Below are 15,737 nucleotides of genomic sequence, written 5' to 3'. Positions count from 1 at the left end.
CTAAGGTAGGACCTGAATCCATCTTTCCACATCTAGTTGTTTCTATTAAAAAGTGGTCTTCAAAATAAAGCAGTTACAGTCACCTCAGAAATTAGCAGAGGGGCTGGTGTGTGATTGGCAGCGCTTGGCTGCATTTCTTCAACTCTACTTCTCTACACAACAGTAGCAATTAATCCTTTCTGAATATTGAATTGGCTAAAACATTAGTGGGGTATCAAGTTGGCCAATCTGTAAGATGGACAAGATTCTTGATTCCCTAAGATAAAAAGGAAACTAGGAGAATTAGGTACACGCATCTACAATTAGATAGCAGATTTTATTTTATTTTATTTTATTTTATTTTATTTTATTTTATTTTATTTATTTTATTTATTTTATTTTATTTTATTTTATTTTATTTTATTTTATTTTATTTTGATGGTAACTTTAAAGATGCTTACATTGCATTGAAGTTTTGCTTTCTGTGATTTAAATCTTTAATTGCTTCTTTTTGAAATGGAATTACTCTCTTCTTCTCTACCTAATATCCATGCCCTAGCATTTAATACCATATTTAAGTTAATTGCACGTGAAAATAGAACCTTTAAAAAACAAACAAACAAACAAAAAACCAACAAAAAACACCTTCTTTTGCTTTAAAAAGTGGTGAAAGATATATGTACCTCATTGATAATGGTAATTAATTAAAAGACATTACTAGCTTAAGTACAGATCATGATGCTAGCAATTGAGCTGCTACTTGACAGCTAGTGGACTTTTCCTATATTCTCATAGCAGGAAGCAGAAAAAGAGGGCCATAATAAATCAGAATTGACACTAATTGGCACTCTGATTGACACTTTCAGTGGAGCAGCCAAGAACTGAATAAGCAGGGAGAATGACAGGCTTCTGCCTACAATGGAGATTCTTTAAGGTAAGGTCCGAGCTCCCCATTTTTATGGTTGGATTCCATTGTTCCTGCTTACACAATGTACTAGGAAATGATTTCACTCTCCTGAGCTGTCAATCCATCATCTTTCACCAGCAGTAAATATAAAAGCTGTTTTACAGTTCAGTGACTGCATTTCTTCCCCAAGATTTTGCCAACATACACGTGAAGCAAATGCAATGATTTTGGAGTCCATGACTTGCTCTACAGAATCTGGCTCATGCAGTGCATGCAGTTTAGAAAGACAACTTTACCAAGTACACACACTTTTTGTTTCATGCATGAAATCACAAATCAGTTTTCAGACATAGCTAAAATATCACAATTAAACAACACTTTTTTTTTTTTTTTTTTTTTTTTTTTTTTTTTTTTTTTAGAAATGGAGTAGTTACTAAAGAATGATATTCAAAATGCTTTTAAAAGATGTATCAGTGCTGGTGAAATAGAAGCAATTTTGTAACTGCGCTAAAAATTATTTAAACATGAAATTGGCAATGAAATTCGTGCATGCACATTTTAATACTACAGGAAGCTTGAAACCATACCCCCTGCCATCCAGGAACGTGAAACTGGTTTTAAGGAGACAAAAGAGGAATAAGTGAAGATACTTCCACAAGGCTCCTAATTACCAATTATTTTATTTTAGAGATAGTTGACTGAAAAGTAACCAACTTATAACAGTAGATTGTTTATTACTGGACCAGCCCACCTTTACATCCTTTCACAGGTAAAACCCCTGATTGCTTCTACAGAAGTTTTGCCTGCTTATAGACAACAGCACTGAGTTAAACAACTTGCTCTATGTCCCTCCCTTTAATTTTGAATTAAAGATACTTAAATTCAGTAACTGTTTAACTATGCCTTCACTTTTTCCAGGGATTGGTAGTTAGTACTTTGAGACAATAGTTAAGGGAATAACTACATGTTCAACGTACATAATTTCACTAATGCAGCTAGCCCTTGGGAGGCCAATATGAGAATGTTGCATTTGAACATTTCACAGAGCAGGCAAAGTAACATGCCAAAAAGTGTGGCTGTTGAAACACTGGAATGTCTAGATGTATACTTTACCTTTGACATTGCGACCATTGTCTGGTTTTCAGCATAATAAAAGTGAAGGAAAAGAGAGAAAAACAGACAACTAAAATCTACATCAGAAAACAAACAAACAAACAAACAAACAAAAAACCAGAAAATATTGCTTCGAAATATGCGTGGTTGGAATTAAAATAGTTTTGCTCCTCCTTGATTATATTACATAAAGTTTTAGTCAAGATGAAGTCACTCTGGCAATTGAAAAATAACCTTTAAAACTGTTTGGAGTTGATCTTTTGGTGCTGCAAAAAATGCATAGAATTGGCCCTAGCTTAGTTGCCTTAATAGTTAAATGCTCAAATAGTTTTTCCACAAGTCCAGCACTGGGTTGGAAGTCAAAATAGCCAAGCCACTGAACAATAACTTTGCACATGTAATTATGTGAGACTGAGGCACCCGCAGCTATGGGTGGCCCAGGCCGGCTGCACATGCCGATGGGTGAGCGGGCAGCCTTGTGCAGGCCCTGTGCGCCTGCCCAGGTCTCACAGCAGGAATTAAGCTTCCCAGAACTTGTTTTACCATGGCAGCAAGGTGAGAAACACCTTTTCTGAGTAAGTACTGAGGAAAGACTGAGGAGAAAGATGTATCTTAAACCTTTCTTCAGGGCTTAGATGCCTTTGCGTGAGGTAACAGTGACAAAGGTATCTTCATGAGGTACACCTGAGAGCTGCTCCTCACAAGCACACCTAGCACTGAATCCTCACCCGAGAGAAAATCCCTTCAGAGAGAAAGCAACGCACCTTTTATCATCATTATTTTTAAAAGAAGCTGCATGTGTCTGTAGGTAGACATCACCTCTACCCTGTACTCAAGGATGTACATGACCCACAGGCTGCCCTCCCTTCATGTAGCTCACCCTGCCTGGCTGCAGCGGCTTGCTGGGTGTGAGAGGCTCTAGGGGCTGGCAGGAGAGTGGAGCCAGGCCCAGGGTACTGCCATGCCCCTGTGTGCTGCTGGCTGCCATGACCAGCTTTCCAGCTTGCACATATCAGTGGGCCTCAAGCTGACATTCACGCACGGTTTCCCCCCTCTGAGAGGCAGCCCCTGAGGCCTCAGCTTGCTCTAGCCCCGTCTGTCCTGTCCATGCTGAGAGCCTGCTCAAGAGAAAGGCTGCGGCCTTCTCCTGTGAAGGGAACTGGAGGTGATGTCCTGTGTGTGTGTGGCACCGTGTAGCACCTGCTGCCTCTCTGGCTTCCCTCAGCTTCCTGAGAGCCAGGGAGTGTGGGACGCAGTGCCAGGCTCAATGGGGGTGTGGGACACTGCTTTTCTCCTGTCAGCCTGATGCCTGTGCCAGGAGCCCACAGCAGCACTGCAGGTTTTGTAGGCTGAGTTAGGCTCAAAGCCACCATTTTTTCAGAAGGCCGCAGAGGTGTCACTGAGAACCCTTTCTGAAGACAGTAAAATTCCCAAAGTGCATGGCCTGCAAAATGTAGATTGATGGTGTTTCAGATGACAAGAGCTTGGCCACGTTTCAGGCATAGGGTGGAAGCCCTGCTGCTTTTACTGTCAAATAGGTAAATTTAAGATTGAATTCAATTGAGTACACTGAAATGAGTATAAAATCCTAAATTATCATTTTTAATGTAATACCTTTCAGTGTATAATTGCCACTAGGCCACACTGGGACCGTAGTTTGGTTTTACTTACTGTAGTTACCTTTAATTAGGGCTTTACCTTCTTCAATACAGTATCTACAGCTTCTGCTCAGAATCTGTGAGTCCAGAGAAGAAGATTTAGGCTGAATCTTGGTTGCCTAACTTACACAGATAATTTTATCGTAACAATAGGGGTTTATGGCATACCATTCCTTAAAGCATATAGGATGTTACTTGCTAGCTAAATTTAAACATCTTTTCAGCATAAGGTGCCAAATTCTAATATGGGTTGAAGCAGATGGCATCAAAGATGGTTAATAATAATAGTGCAATTCTGAGAACAATCCTCTCTTCTGCTGTACTTTTTTAGAACGTGTATGTATGATCTAAAGTGAGGGACAGATTCTCTACTATTTTGTAGTTTATGCAAAGTGAAACCAGAGTGGCATTATTTTATCTATTGACATTGTAAATGATAACATCATGTAAGAGGCCATAGGAATTCAAATGGAATGTTTACTTCTCACAATAAAATTTATTTTACTCAGTGTAATGGAGCTAAAAATTTTTGCTTCTCTATGAAGCCAATACTAAATTATATGGCAATTTCTGCATGAGCTTTGTATCATCATGACCCAAGAAACTTAATAATCAAACTTATTTTTACACATTTTCTTAGTATAATTAACAACCAGCTGGGAAATGCTTTAATCAGAATAAGTTCTGAAAATAGAAACTGACAAAATAGATATCTTTAAATGTGTTTTATTTGAAAGGTTGATTTATATATCTGGGGAAGTTAAAACCAAGATGAAGCATATGTAATGTTCCAAAAGACATGCCTGAACTTTGGAGACTTTTGGCTCCAGATCCTTATCTTGAAATCTTGGCTTCAATGCGAACGTGACATATAGCAAAGTGGCATGGTTTGGAATGGATTTAATTGAATTTTCAGGTTCATTTGAGCTGAAAAAATCAGAGTCCAAAAGAAACAAAAAAAAATGAGAAAAGAAGCATTTCTGAATTATATTTAATATAGGAAGAGTTTAAGGAATAATCAGTTCTGTTGTTGTACGAGTTAATCTAGTTGGATGAGGAGCATTCAGATTTATATTTTGGGAGATGTACAGAAGCAGTGACCTCTTGCTACAGACCTTCCAAAAGGCAGGAGAACTTAAATGAATTTTACACTTGGGGTTAATAAATATGAGAAAAACCCATAATCACTGAAAATAAAACCCAGTTTTCTTGCAATTTTATGAATCTGTACAGTCTTCCATGACATGTTTCTGAATTCTTAAAAATATTCCACATACATTACTTGTCATCTAGCTTGAATAAAAAATATGCAATTTAATAAATTATATGCAATTTAATAAATTAGACCATCAGTAGCTCTAATAGCATTGTATATGTGGCACTTTTCTGGGAAAGCCAGTTTCAAAGGTGCTTCTCCATTCACCACAGGGCTTCCAAACCTCTGTTGAGCTGTTTTCCAAGTTTCTCAAACTCTATCTCCAACATGAAGAAACATGGCCCATGCTCCATTATGTTTTGCATAATTAGGTTGCAAGAATATACTAACACAAAGAGAAAATGACACTTACATTAATTTTACACTAAATAGTTCACTAAGTATTTCACCAAGCATTGTACCAAGTATTTCACTGGAGTTGCTGAGAAAATTTTTCTCCAATGTGAGAGAAAAAGTATGTCTCTGTGTTGAGTTAGTGAATATACAATGAGCATATCACAGCTTTAAGAAAAATAAACTTATCAAGTTCTGAAGTAAGATTTCATACAATCAAAGATATTCTAATCTACGTGAGTAAGGGGCCAGAACATGCATGCAATTTAGCTTGATCAGCTGATTTGTTTTCCCAAATACAAAAATTAGCTTTACAGATGTTGGACCCAGTTTCGCTATATCCCTGTACAGAAGGTTGATTGGTACTCATAGAGCAACCCCATGATTTCATTGGTCTGCTTAGACGTGAACAGCAGTATTTAGGGCAAAAAAGGCCTGGCATATTTGGGCCCTGAATATTTTCAGTTTGACTTTGAATATGTATAGATGTTTATATTTAATTTTGCTTACAGAGTGATCATAGTTACTATGAAAAATTGTAATAATCCCTTTCTTAGGGAATCATAGAATACTGACTGATTTTTCTACCATACCTTCACTTGCATGACGGTCCCTAAAAATGTTCTTGGGATGGACGTTAAAGCCTTCTATGTCATGTACTGAAGACGCTCTCCGTATGCTACAAATGCTTTCCTTTGATCTGGAATGGGTTAGTGGATTGCTTGTCTGTATCATGTCAGGGTAAAGTCTGTCCCATTGCTGTTTAGGCGATGAATGGTCAAGAGGTCCTGATATATTAACCAAAGGCGAACATTTAGTGGGCTGAATCAGTGCTTTTGTGTCATCCACTTCTGAAGGACTACAACTTTCTTTTGTAGGTGATTTAAAGTGCTTCATAGCTACTGAGTCATCACTGTGCTTGGATGAGTCGATTATCACTGCATCAGGGTCCTCCTGTGGTAAGGACTGCTTTCTGTACGTTAAAAGTCTCAGTCCAGGTAACCGGAATCCAAAAAGTTTGCCTATGTGTAAATACATATAGAAAAGAAAAGATGAGCATTAGTTTCTTGTCATGAAAACCTGCTTTTTCACACAGAGTGCATAATGACAGCTATAAATGATAGACCTATTCCTAATAAAGTTTTGCAATGGAATGTTTAATTCTGGAGGTTTGTTAAAATCCAGGTTTGTTAAACTCATTTTTTAGAGGATTTCATATTTCAGTCAAACCTAAGCTACTAAGCTCTGAATAAGGATAACAGCATTGATTCTACAGTCTGTTTTAAAAGAGGTTATCTAATCTCACGGTCCTTTCTGACCTTCTGAAGAGAAACAAAATGCAGGAAAAACCAGCAACATAGCTCTCAACCCTCAGTTGCACCTGTACAATACAAGCATCTTTCATGCATTTGCATGGATGTAGGCTTAGCTGGGTTGGTATATTAAATGATAAAGCAGGCTATTCTGAGTTCATGGAAAGTGCACAACTTTGTGTATTGGTAAGAAATAGCAGCAACTGAGAGGAAGTGTAAAATGCAAATAAAATAGCACAAATAAAGAAAACCTAGGGGGAGAAATGTAAAATCGACAGACCATTTCCTAAACAAAGCAAACCCAGTCAGCAAATATTGTGTAATACAACTCAGATGGAGGCATAGGCTCTTCTGATGCACAGAAAACACAGTAAAAGACTTAGAAGTGCTGAAGAAACAATAAGAAAATAACATAACTAAAATGGTTGGATGTCGTGTAAATGGTTTGACTTAATACATGTATATCCCTTCTTGTCACTTATCACTCTGCAACATGAGTGTTTTCTACAGTGGATTGATATCAAAATAATTTCTCAGAGGATGTCACGAATGTCTTGTTGTTCCCTCTTTATCTTATTCAGTCAGTTTTAATCACCAGTGTTTGAAGCTAGCTAATGTTCATTAATATTTAGCACTGAGATTTATCACTTCATATTGAAATGTTTTGAAATATTCTTTTATTGATGCCTGTACACAACAGCTAAAACAGAGCAATTGATGACAGCTAAATCATTTAACATTTTCAAATGAATGTCCTATGTGTTTGGTATTGAATTTCTTTTGAATTTTAAATAGATAAAAGTGAGAGTGCCCTGCTCTTAAAGTAAAAGCTGTATAAAGCCTAAGGTTGCTATACTAGATGACACTGCAGGTCCATGTACAAGACATTGCAAGACCTCTGATAGTGTAGGATATGCCTGTAAATTTCATATCATACTCATATCATATTCATATCATATTCTGATTAATTTTATGATATCAGTAAACTCTCACTTTGCCATTTTCACCTTCTTTCTCCTAATATTTGAAAAAGTACTTAACAGTAAAGAGGGGGTGGGGTTAGGGGAGGTGGGGTGGGTGGGTGGGGAGGGGCCTACTGATACCATCTCGATATTGAGAAATCTGGCCATTTATTCCAACCCTTTTTTTCCTGTGTTAAAATGTGATTCCATGTAACAATCTTCCTTTTATTTTCTTGACAATTTCAGTCAGGGATTTTCTGAAAAAGCTTGTTGTATTCCAAATGTTTAGTACTGAATCTATTACTCTAATGCATAAACTAACACAACAATACAGTGTATATCAGATTCACAAACAGCACCTAAAGGTGCCAATTTTCAATCCGCACACTGATATTCAGTAGAGTGCACCTTGGGAGCATGCATATTTCTTCTGACTATTCTTAAACAGATTGCTCACAGTTGAAATCAGTGAAGTACATACAAAATGATTTTATTATTTTGAATGTACATAGAATTGAGTTGTGAAGCACTTTATAAATCAGTTCTGCAAGCATATTGAATCAAAGGTGAAACAAATAGTAAAAACCCTTTTTTTATCAATTACATTGATCTTAAAAATACCATTCATAAGATTTTCTGGCATTAGACACTGTTAAAGGCTTTTTGCTGGCACTCTCTTTTAGTTATATTCATGGTGGTGCAGATGGTCTTTTCTGCTTCACCAAGTTAATATGACCATGTTATACTGCATTACTGATTCAGCTGTCTAACTGCAGTTGAACTGGAAAGAATACTCAGTGAGAATTTTGCTTCTTGCTATGATTCTTGGGCACGAAATAGAAAACTTAAATGAGTAACTTTTTGCTACTAAACGCTAGTTTACTTTTTACTTTTTACTTTTACTTTTTGCTCGTAAACGCTAATAAATGCTCTAAAAATTAACGTCCCTAGTTCCTGCTTTTTAACTTGAATATTCTGTAGTGGGGAGGAGTATTGCTGTTATTCTTCAGGTTACACGTAATGAACTCATTGATGTGTTGAACATTCAGTGCTCTCCTACAGCTCTGCTGCTAAAGCTGTCAGGAGGCCCATTCAGAATTTATCTAATTTACATCACACTTCCTTGCTTAGCTCAGTAATAATACAATTTGGCATGAAGCAAAATTCATGGCCCCAGGCCTGATGTCCCAGTACAGACCAAAAGGCTCAGCAGAAGCTTTCCCGTCATATTGTGTATAGGGTAAAATATTTTGTTTGAAAGTGGACAACACCTGCACTCTGTAGGTATGATGTCAGACCATATATATCTTAGCTTATAAGACAAAAATATTTTTGAGATGTAAATTCTTATGTATTATTGAAGATGCAAACTAGATTGCCAAGTTCTTCTTAATGCTGAGTCAGAGATTTGTATAATTGTGGCTTGCTAAAAGCAATTGAAGAAAGCTGTTGAGGCTGAGTCACAATTCCAGGCTTCCACCTCCTCCTTTCAATCCTTGCTTCACTAAATAAGTAATTTGCAACTGACTTAATCTGCTGGTTGTACTTACTCCCTGTGCCAGCCCAGCTAACCCTTAGACTTTCTAAATAGTAGAGCTTGGTCAAAAATACTTTTCCGATAAGAAAGGACACTTCTAAACTGTTGGCAGATGTAGTTATTTCCAAAGTCCCAAATTCAAATAGACTTTTCTTGCCTTCTGAAAGACTTTTGTATTCTGTCTCATATTTTGGGAGCTCAGAGGGGAAGATGTTTAGAATTCATGGAGCCTAAAATATTTAAGCTCCTTCAGCATTTTCAAGGTATAAAAATTTTTATACTTATGACATATACTCATACATGTCATCACTTGATTTCTCTGCCAGGAATCTGAAGTCTTTACAGAGTTAGGGAACTTCTTATTCTTAGAAAATACAATAATTTGTAACATCAGACCTAAAGAATGGCACTGAATGAAAATATCTTGAAAATATTTGTTTCCATGTTAGAAAGATAAGATGAACTTGATCTATTAAACTAGTGCTGTGTCTCCTCTTACATTTAGGACTAATTGGACTTTCTACCCCAAATGTATTTTTTAAAAGGTGTTATTTTATTGTTCTCAAGATTAAGACAAAAGCTTAGTCTTCAAAATTGCTTTGCTTTTATTTTTATTTTTTTTATATTAAAGAATTAGAAGTAAAGTGAAGGTTTCAAATTGATAACAAAATAAAATGTTTTGATAGTTAAGAGAAAAAAAGTGTAGGAAAAAGCTGTCCTTATATGGAAAAGCAAGACTACTGTTTTTTGAAGTGTTGAAATCAGAAATGTTAACATCAATGAAAAATGTCACTTTTTAAACACTAAATACCATCATATAGAATTTTGTGGTAGGGAAAAAAAGGAAAAAGAAAGAAGGAAGGAAGGAAGGAAGGAAGGAAGGAAGGAAGGAAGGAAGGAAGGAAGGAAGGAAGGAAGCTTGGTCCAAAAAGACTTTATTACCAGCTCTGATTATGGTTGCAAATTCCCTGTCCCATGAATACAAATTTCATTCTGAAAATGGTGTACTCCAGCAAAAAACATATCTGAAAAAGAATTTCTTTCATAAACCAATATACTTGCAAGGCAAATAGTTTTCCTATTTATTCTGTGTAGGCATTTTGTGAAGGGAACTATTTGGCCTGAATATTGCCTTGCTGCAGTGTTGTTTCTTCTTAAAGTTCTAGTGATGGAAATGCTTGCTTACATACTAGACACAGTAGTTAAGTCAAAGAAACACCTCCAACTGAGAGATCTTTAGTTTTGCTGTTATTTCTGCAGTGGTTTTAGGGTTACTGGTAGATGCTAGGTTCTGCTACAAAGTCTGTTTATTCCATTTCAATGCACGTAGAATTTCCAATTTCCTACCCTGAGTATTGCAGAAGAGTAACCCCAGATAGCAGCTGGGAGGTCATAATGACTCCTCAAAGGGGTTAAGCTAGATTTTTTAGTATCTCTAGTATTGTTACTTTCTTGCTGATGTAGAAAGGTAGAAAAGTTGGCTTCAGGTAAGTCAGCAAAAGGGAAAATAAGTGGCACCATAGCTAGATTTAGTCTATTATGTTTGTGGCTTTTTCTTTCCAAAATCAAATCAAAGGAGCTCAAATGCAGAAAAAGTTTGCACAAGATAAATTAAGTTGTAGAAACTGTCAGAACTGTTTTCTGGTGTGATGCACAACTTGTTCTAGGCTGAAGAGCCAAACTAAACTCTGAGCTGCCCATGTTAAGGAATAGCATGATACCTGTGGTACAGTGTATTTTACACTGAGAGAATTACAGAAAGAGTCAATTATGGTAGTTTTTTTTTTTTTTTTTTTTTTTCCTTCTTCTCCCCAGTTCTTTCCCCCCAAATGCAGCGAAGCATATATAAGTGGACCATTTTCTTACTCTGCTCATTAATCTTTATAATTTTTATAATTTGTATCTGTTTCTTCTCAGGAAGGAAAAAGAAGGAATAATTATTAACTTTAGAAGCATATATTTATAATTCTCAGGTACTTCAGACACTTTTTTTATACATTGGTATACATTTTATACATTAGTTCTACTTTAATTTTGGCATTTCAGTTATTATCGTTTTCTCTAAAATTTGAGGTTGCACTTGAACTCTATCTGTATCAGTAACAGCAATCTTCTTCATGTTCCCTTGTAAGTGAGAAAAATATTTTATCTTTGTGATAGTGATATCATATTTTTGTCCTGATGCTGTACTTCTGAAAAGTAGTATTGAGAATGGCTAAAAGAATAATATGATTCCAGATCCTCCTGCTTACAAATAGGCCTATGAAATGGCCTATCAAAACATGACTGATAAAGCTAAAAATGGGGAAGGAATGAAGTTTCTGACCACACACAGGGCTATGCTTGGTTGGCTAGTGAATCTAGTCTGAACAGTGTTCTCAGGGTTTTTCTGAAAAGAGAGAACGGTGATATCCTTGGATACTAACATACATTTGTATATTTACCAGTCTGTTTTTCTTCACATTTGTTAATACAGATATCATTATAGTAGATTTTATTCATCTAGATGTTAAGCTTATAGGTATAGGTGTTACAGTGGTTTTGTGAAAAAAGCCATATGAAAATATAATTTTGGGCCTCTCAGAGGTTTTACTACTTGCATTTTTATTTCTTAGACATAGTTAAAAGTGGAAATGAAGAAAAAAATAAATAACTGTAAAGAAACAAAATAGCAAGCATCACACTAGCTATTATATGCAAAGAATTTATTCAGCTAGCACAGTGTTTTGCTGTCTTGCTGTGAGAACATGGTGGTTTTTGGTAGCTGGAAGAATTCATTTCATGTATTAAATAAAGTTCTCCAGAAAGTCTCAACCCTTTATCATGTCACTTACCAGACTTCATAGAACAGATAGTGTTGTTTTTGTCTGAGACAGGAAGCCTGAAGTTCTCTTGTTTTAATAGTCAATTTATATACCACTTCCAAATTCCACAATGTATTTTGTCTCATACATTGAAAGTTCTTGTATTCGGAGCATAAAAAAATTTCAGTCAGTTGTAATAAGCTGAAAAGTATCACTACATTTGAATTTTATATCTCATATAATTATACTAAATTTAATAGTTTAGCTGTTATATCCATAGTTTTGCAGAAATAAGTATCCAGAGAGTGGGAGCAAGAGCCACATTTTAACTTGCACTCTTCTAGAATTATGTAAAATGTAATGAGATCTTGAAGTAGTAGAAACAGAACAAAGCAATAAAAGGGCTTTAGTAGATAGTATTTTAGAAGGTAGATTTACCTGAAGAAGAGCCACTCGAAAGGTTGTTACCATCTGAAATACAATTAAACTAGATTTACAAAACACTTTAGCTTTAAAAGAGACAGGTTCAGAAAATAAAGAGACTATTAAGAAAAAAAGGTTGAATATCAAATTTCCACACATTTTACAAGCAAACTCAAGTATCTTGAATTCACATTCAGTATAGGTAATCTGCAGAAGTAAAAGTACATTGCCTTTTTATTTGGAAAACTTAAGAACTACTCCATATAGAAGTATTTGGATAATTACTCAGTTTTGTAACATAGATCAATATATATTTATTATATATTATAATATAATATATATTACCAAGTTTTAAGGTTAGCTAATACAGACAGAAAACTAAAGTAGATGTATCCAGACCAATGTGCTATTTCTCATGAAACAGAAATCTTATTTCTCATGGAGCATGTCTTTGCTAGGAAATGCCTGTTTTGTTTGGAAGAAATTTACTAAAAAGTTGAATAATTCAAAATCTCCTTAGGGAGAATATGCTTTATTCACTGACACTTGTTCAGAGTGTGACCTCAGAGAAGTTTCATATCCCTGGCAGGGCTCACTTATTTCATCTCTTCATGGGATGGACTCTTCTCACTACACATCTCATGTCTCTGCCAATTGTTTTCAGGTCTTTGAAATGCCCAGCTTGTCTGTGTACTGTGCTCATTAATAGAGTCAAGTAATCATGGTAGGAATTCTACATATGCGAAATAAGAAGCGATGGTTGTAAAGCTCCTCATTTTTATCTATAGATTTATTTTGTTTGCTTACCTAAAAATATCATCTCCTCCATGTTGAATCGCTTAAATAACAGAACATATTCCTTATAACTATATTCCATCTGAGAGCTTCTCAAATCCTTTTTTTCAAATCCAACTTTTTTTTTTTTTTCCTACCTAGTAGTACTTTTAGTCTAAGCTTGAGATATGCTGATAAATGTTAATTTCTTTCTTCAAGATTAAAATATCTAATTCAATTTAACAAAATGCATAGATGTGTTAAGTTCTCTGTACTAATTCTTATTATGAATAATAGAGAAATATGTCTTAATTTAGTTATTCCATTAGAGAATAATACAAAACTGACTACCTTTATACTTTCTTATAATGGGATGATTTTGTAAAATCATTATCCTGGCCTTCAAGTTATCTCACAGAACCCACCTGTTTTCAATATCCTTGAAAAGAACAAACAGAACATCTACTAAAAATATAGGACTGTAAGAGACCTCCTGGACCTAGTTCAAACCAGGAATCCTTTTCATGCTCACTTCTCATACTTACTACTTATCTATTTAAATAGCAAAAGGAAAATTTGCAAGGTCTCTGCGCAGCCTGTTTATTGTCAGTTTGTGTTCCTTTTCCTGTCATCCAGGCTGCACAAGTCACCTCCACTGAAGGCTGTGTCATTCCCTTTGTTTGGTTTGTAATCTCTTTAAGCAGAGATTGCCTGCTTTTATTGAATGTTTGTATAAGATACAGCACAATAGGGCTATGATCCTAGCTGGGAGAGGCTGTAATGCAAACAGCTAATTACAGTGACTAGAATATAGTGAGGCTTCCTTTCTAGTCTGAATCCCAAAAATAACCACCATGAGGAAAGGAAATTTAGCCACCGCACTTGTATTTCTCTGTCCGTAAAACAAGACTTAATACAATTTATTTATCTTAATGAGCATTCTGTTAATTAGGTATTTGTGGAGTACTCTGAAGGTGAAGGTACCAAAGGACCTTCTGTCCTTTACTGCTGATAGTTGTTTGGCTATATTCCTTTGCTAAGTGTTCCACACTGCCTCAGTTCACCTAGCATTCCGTGTAATTTACCTTGGAGACAAATACACATATTGACATTGGGTTGTCAGAGCTATGCTACTGGTTGGCTAGATAGAAACCTTTGTCCTCCTGGACACAGTTTTTCTTGACTAGCCCTCACTTATGATGAATTTGCTCCCAGTGTTGCAGCTAAAAATAAGACCCTAGACACATTTCTCATCACATTTCGGGCAAAGTCAGGGGGTTACTATTGCTTATACACGTCATGTTCAATGTGGCAAGTGCCTGTGCATCAGACAGTATACAATATTTCATGACAATTTTGTTGTCCAAATTTGTTTAGAAAATAAATATATGCTTAACTCTCATTAAATTGCTATGTTTACTCATACAGCAGTGTTCTGCGTGGAGAAACAATATATCTGTTTTTGAATTAACTCTTTTACTTAAAGAAAAGGCCCGATCTGAATTTCAGTTGTGCTTGTTTTATTTGTAACTACAGTGACTGCAGTGAGCATCCTTCCTGACAAATTTTTCAAGTATAAGCACCGTTAAGGATCTCATTGGTTGAGAAGTTTTACTAATCATTACTAATAATATTTTAAGCTGTTTTTAGAATATTATTAGCCTTTTCATTTTGTTTGAACTTGATCCAAAAAGTAGGCATTGACTGGATGTATTACAGATCCTCTCATTTGCATAAGAGGAAGAAATACAAGAAATTATTCCAGGGTGTTTAATAGGCTTATAGATTTTGAAGGGATAAAATGATAAAGGAATCCCCAAATAACCATCCTTGGCAGAATGCAATTATGTGCTTAATCAAATAACTTTTGGGGCTTTCTCCCATGAGGTAATGAGCAATGTATTGGGGAACCAATATTTGCTTTTAGGTTAGTACTTCAAACTATTCAAAAAGTTTGGAAGTTAATTTTACACAAGTTTTATTCATTTATCTTATCTAACTGTGTTTATTTTAACCTACGTATTAGAGGGATATATATTTTTTTTTTTTTTAGAAAGGTCTGGAGTAAATGTTAGAAAAAGTGCTTACAAGTCATTAAAAAACCAGAGTGCTCTAGGTGGGGCAGAGAATGAAAACAGCTCAGAACTAGGATTCTGAGATTTTTTTCTCATCTTGTGCATGTGTGTACATTACAATCCCACAAGGGGTCTACTCAGTAGAAAAATTGCAGTTACATTCTTCATATTGAAGTCAGCCCTCAGATCTATGGCATGCTGTCAGTGGGAAATGGCTGGAGATTTTCTGTGTCCATTCTGTGTCATGATTGATTTTGATCTTTTGCAGTTACTAGACTAGCTTTACAGACACAAAATATTCTACAGCTGTGAAGAACAGAATCAAATTCCAGGAGCAAATATTAATTCATGCCACTGGCTCCTTAAATTTCTGTAAAAATTCATGATCAAATTGATGGAGTATATGAGCAGGCCAGACTGGAATGTTTGACAGATTTGGGAATAAAATTGGACACTTACATTCTCTTTCCTCAATGGATGATTTAAAAGCAACATTCATATGCAAAAGCTATCCTAGTTTAACACTTTATTGAAAAGAATATTTTAATGAAGTCTGTACAACACACTTTACAGGAATTCTTATCTCATTTTGGGACTATTTTGGTTAGCAACTATTACTAGTAGACTTAAATTTAAATGATAA

At 35.5% G+C, this 15,737-nt stretch overlaps 1 protein-coding gene across 5 annotated transcripts in view; it reads right to left on the bottom strand.

The window, feature by feature from the left end:
* Positions 1 to 15,737, bottom strand: part of KCNH7 (potassium voltage-gated channel subfamily H member 7) — a 220,385-nt gene that overhangs the window by 70,458 nt on the left and 134,190 nt on the right. For 2 of the 5 annotated variants that reach the window (XM_082763780.1, XM_082763784.1), the window contains 3 exons: positions 12,261 to 12,293; positions 5,800 to 6,228; positions 2,000 to 2,020 (listed from right to left, as the gene is read on the bottom strand). In XM_082763780.1, the coding sequence (XP_082619906.1) occupies positions 2,000 to 2,020; positions 5,800 to 6,228; positions 12,261 to 12,293 (483 nt within the window). The remainder of the gene's footprint in view (positions 1 to 1,999; positions 2,021 to 5,799; positions 6,229 to 12,260; positions 12,294 to 15,737) is intronic. The other 3 variants (XM_082763781.1, XM_082763782.1, XM_082763783.1) reach the window with 3 other exon arrangements.

This window comes from Aythya marila (assembly GCF_965140915.1).
Source record: "Aythya marila genome assembly, chromosome: 6".
Lineage (NCBI taxonomy): Eukaryota > Metazoa > Chordata > Aves > Anseriformes > Anatidae > Aythya > Aythya marila.
Note: the sequence above shows the minus strand (reverse complement) of the source record. Positions and strands in the feature narration are given on the sequence as shown.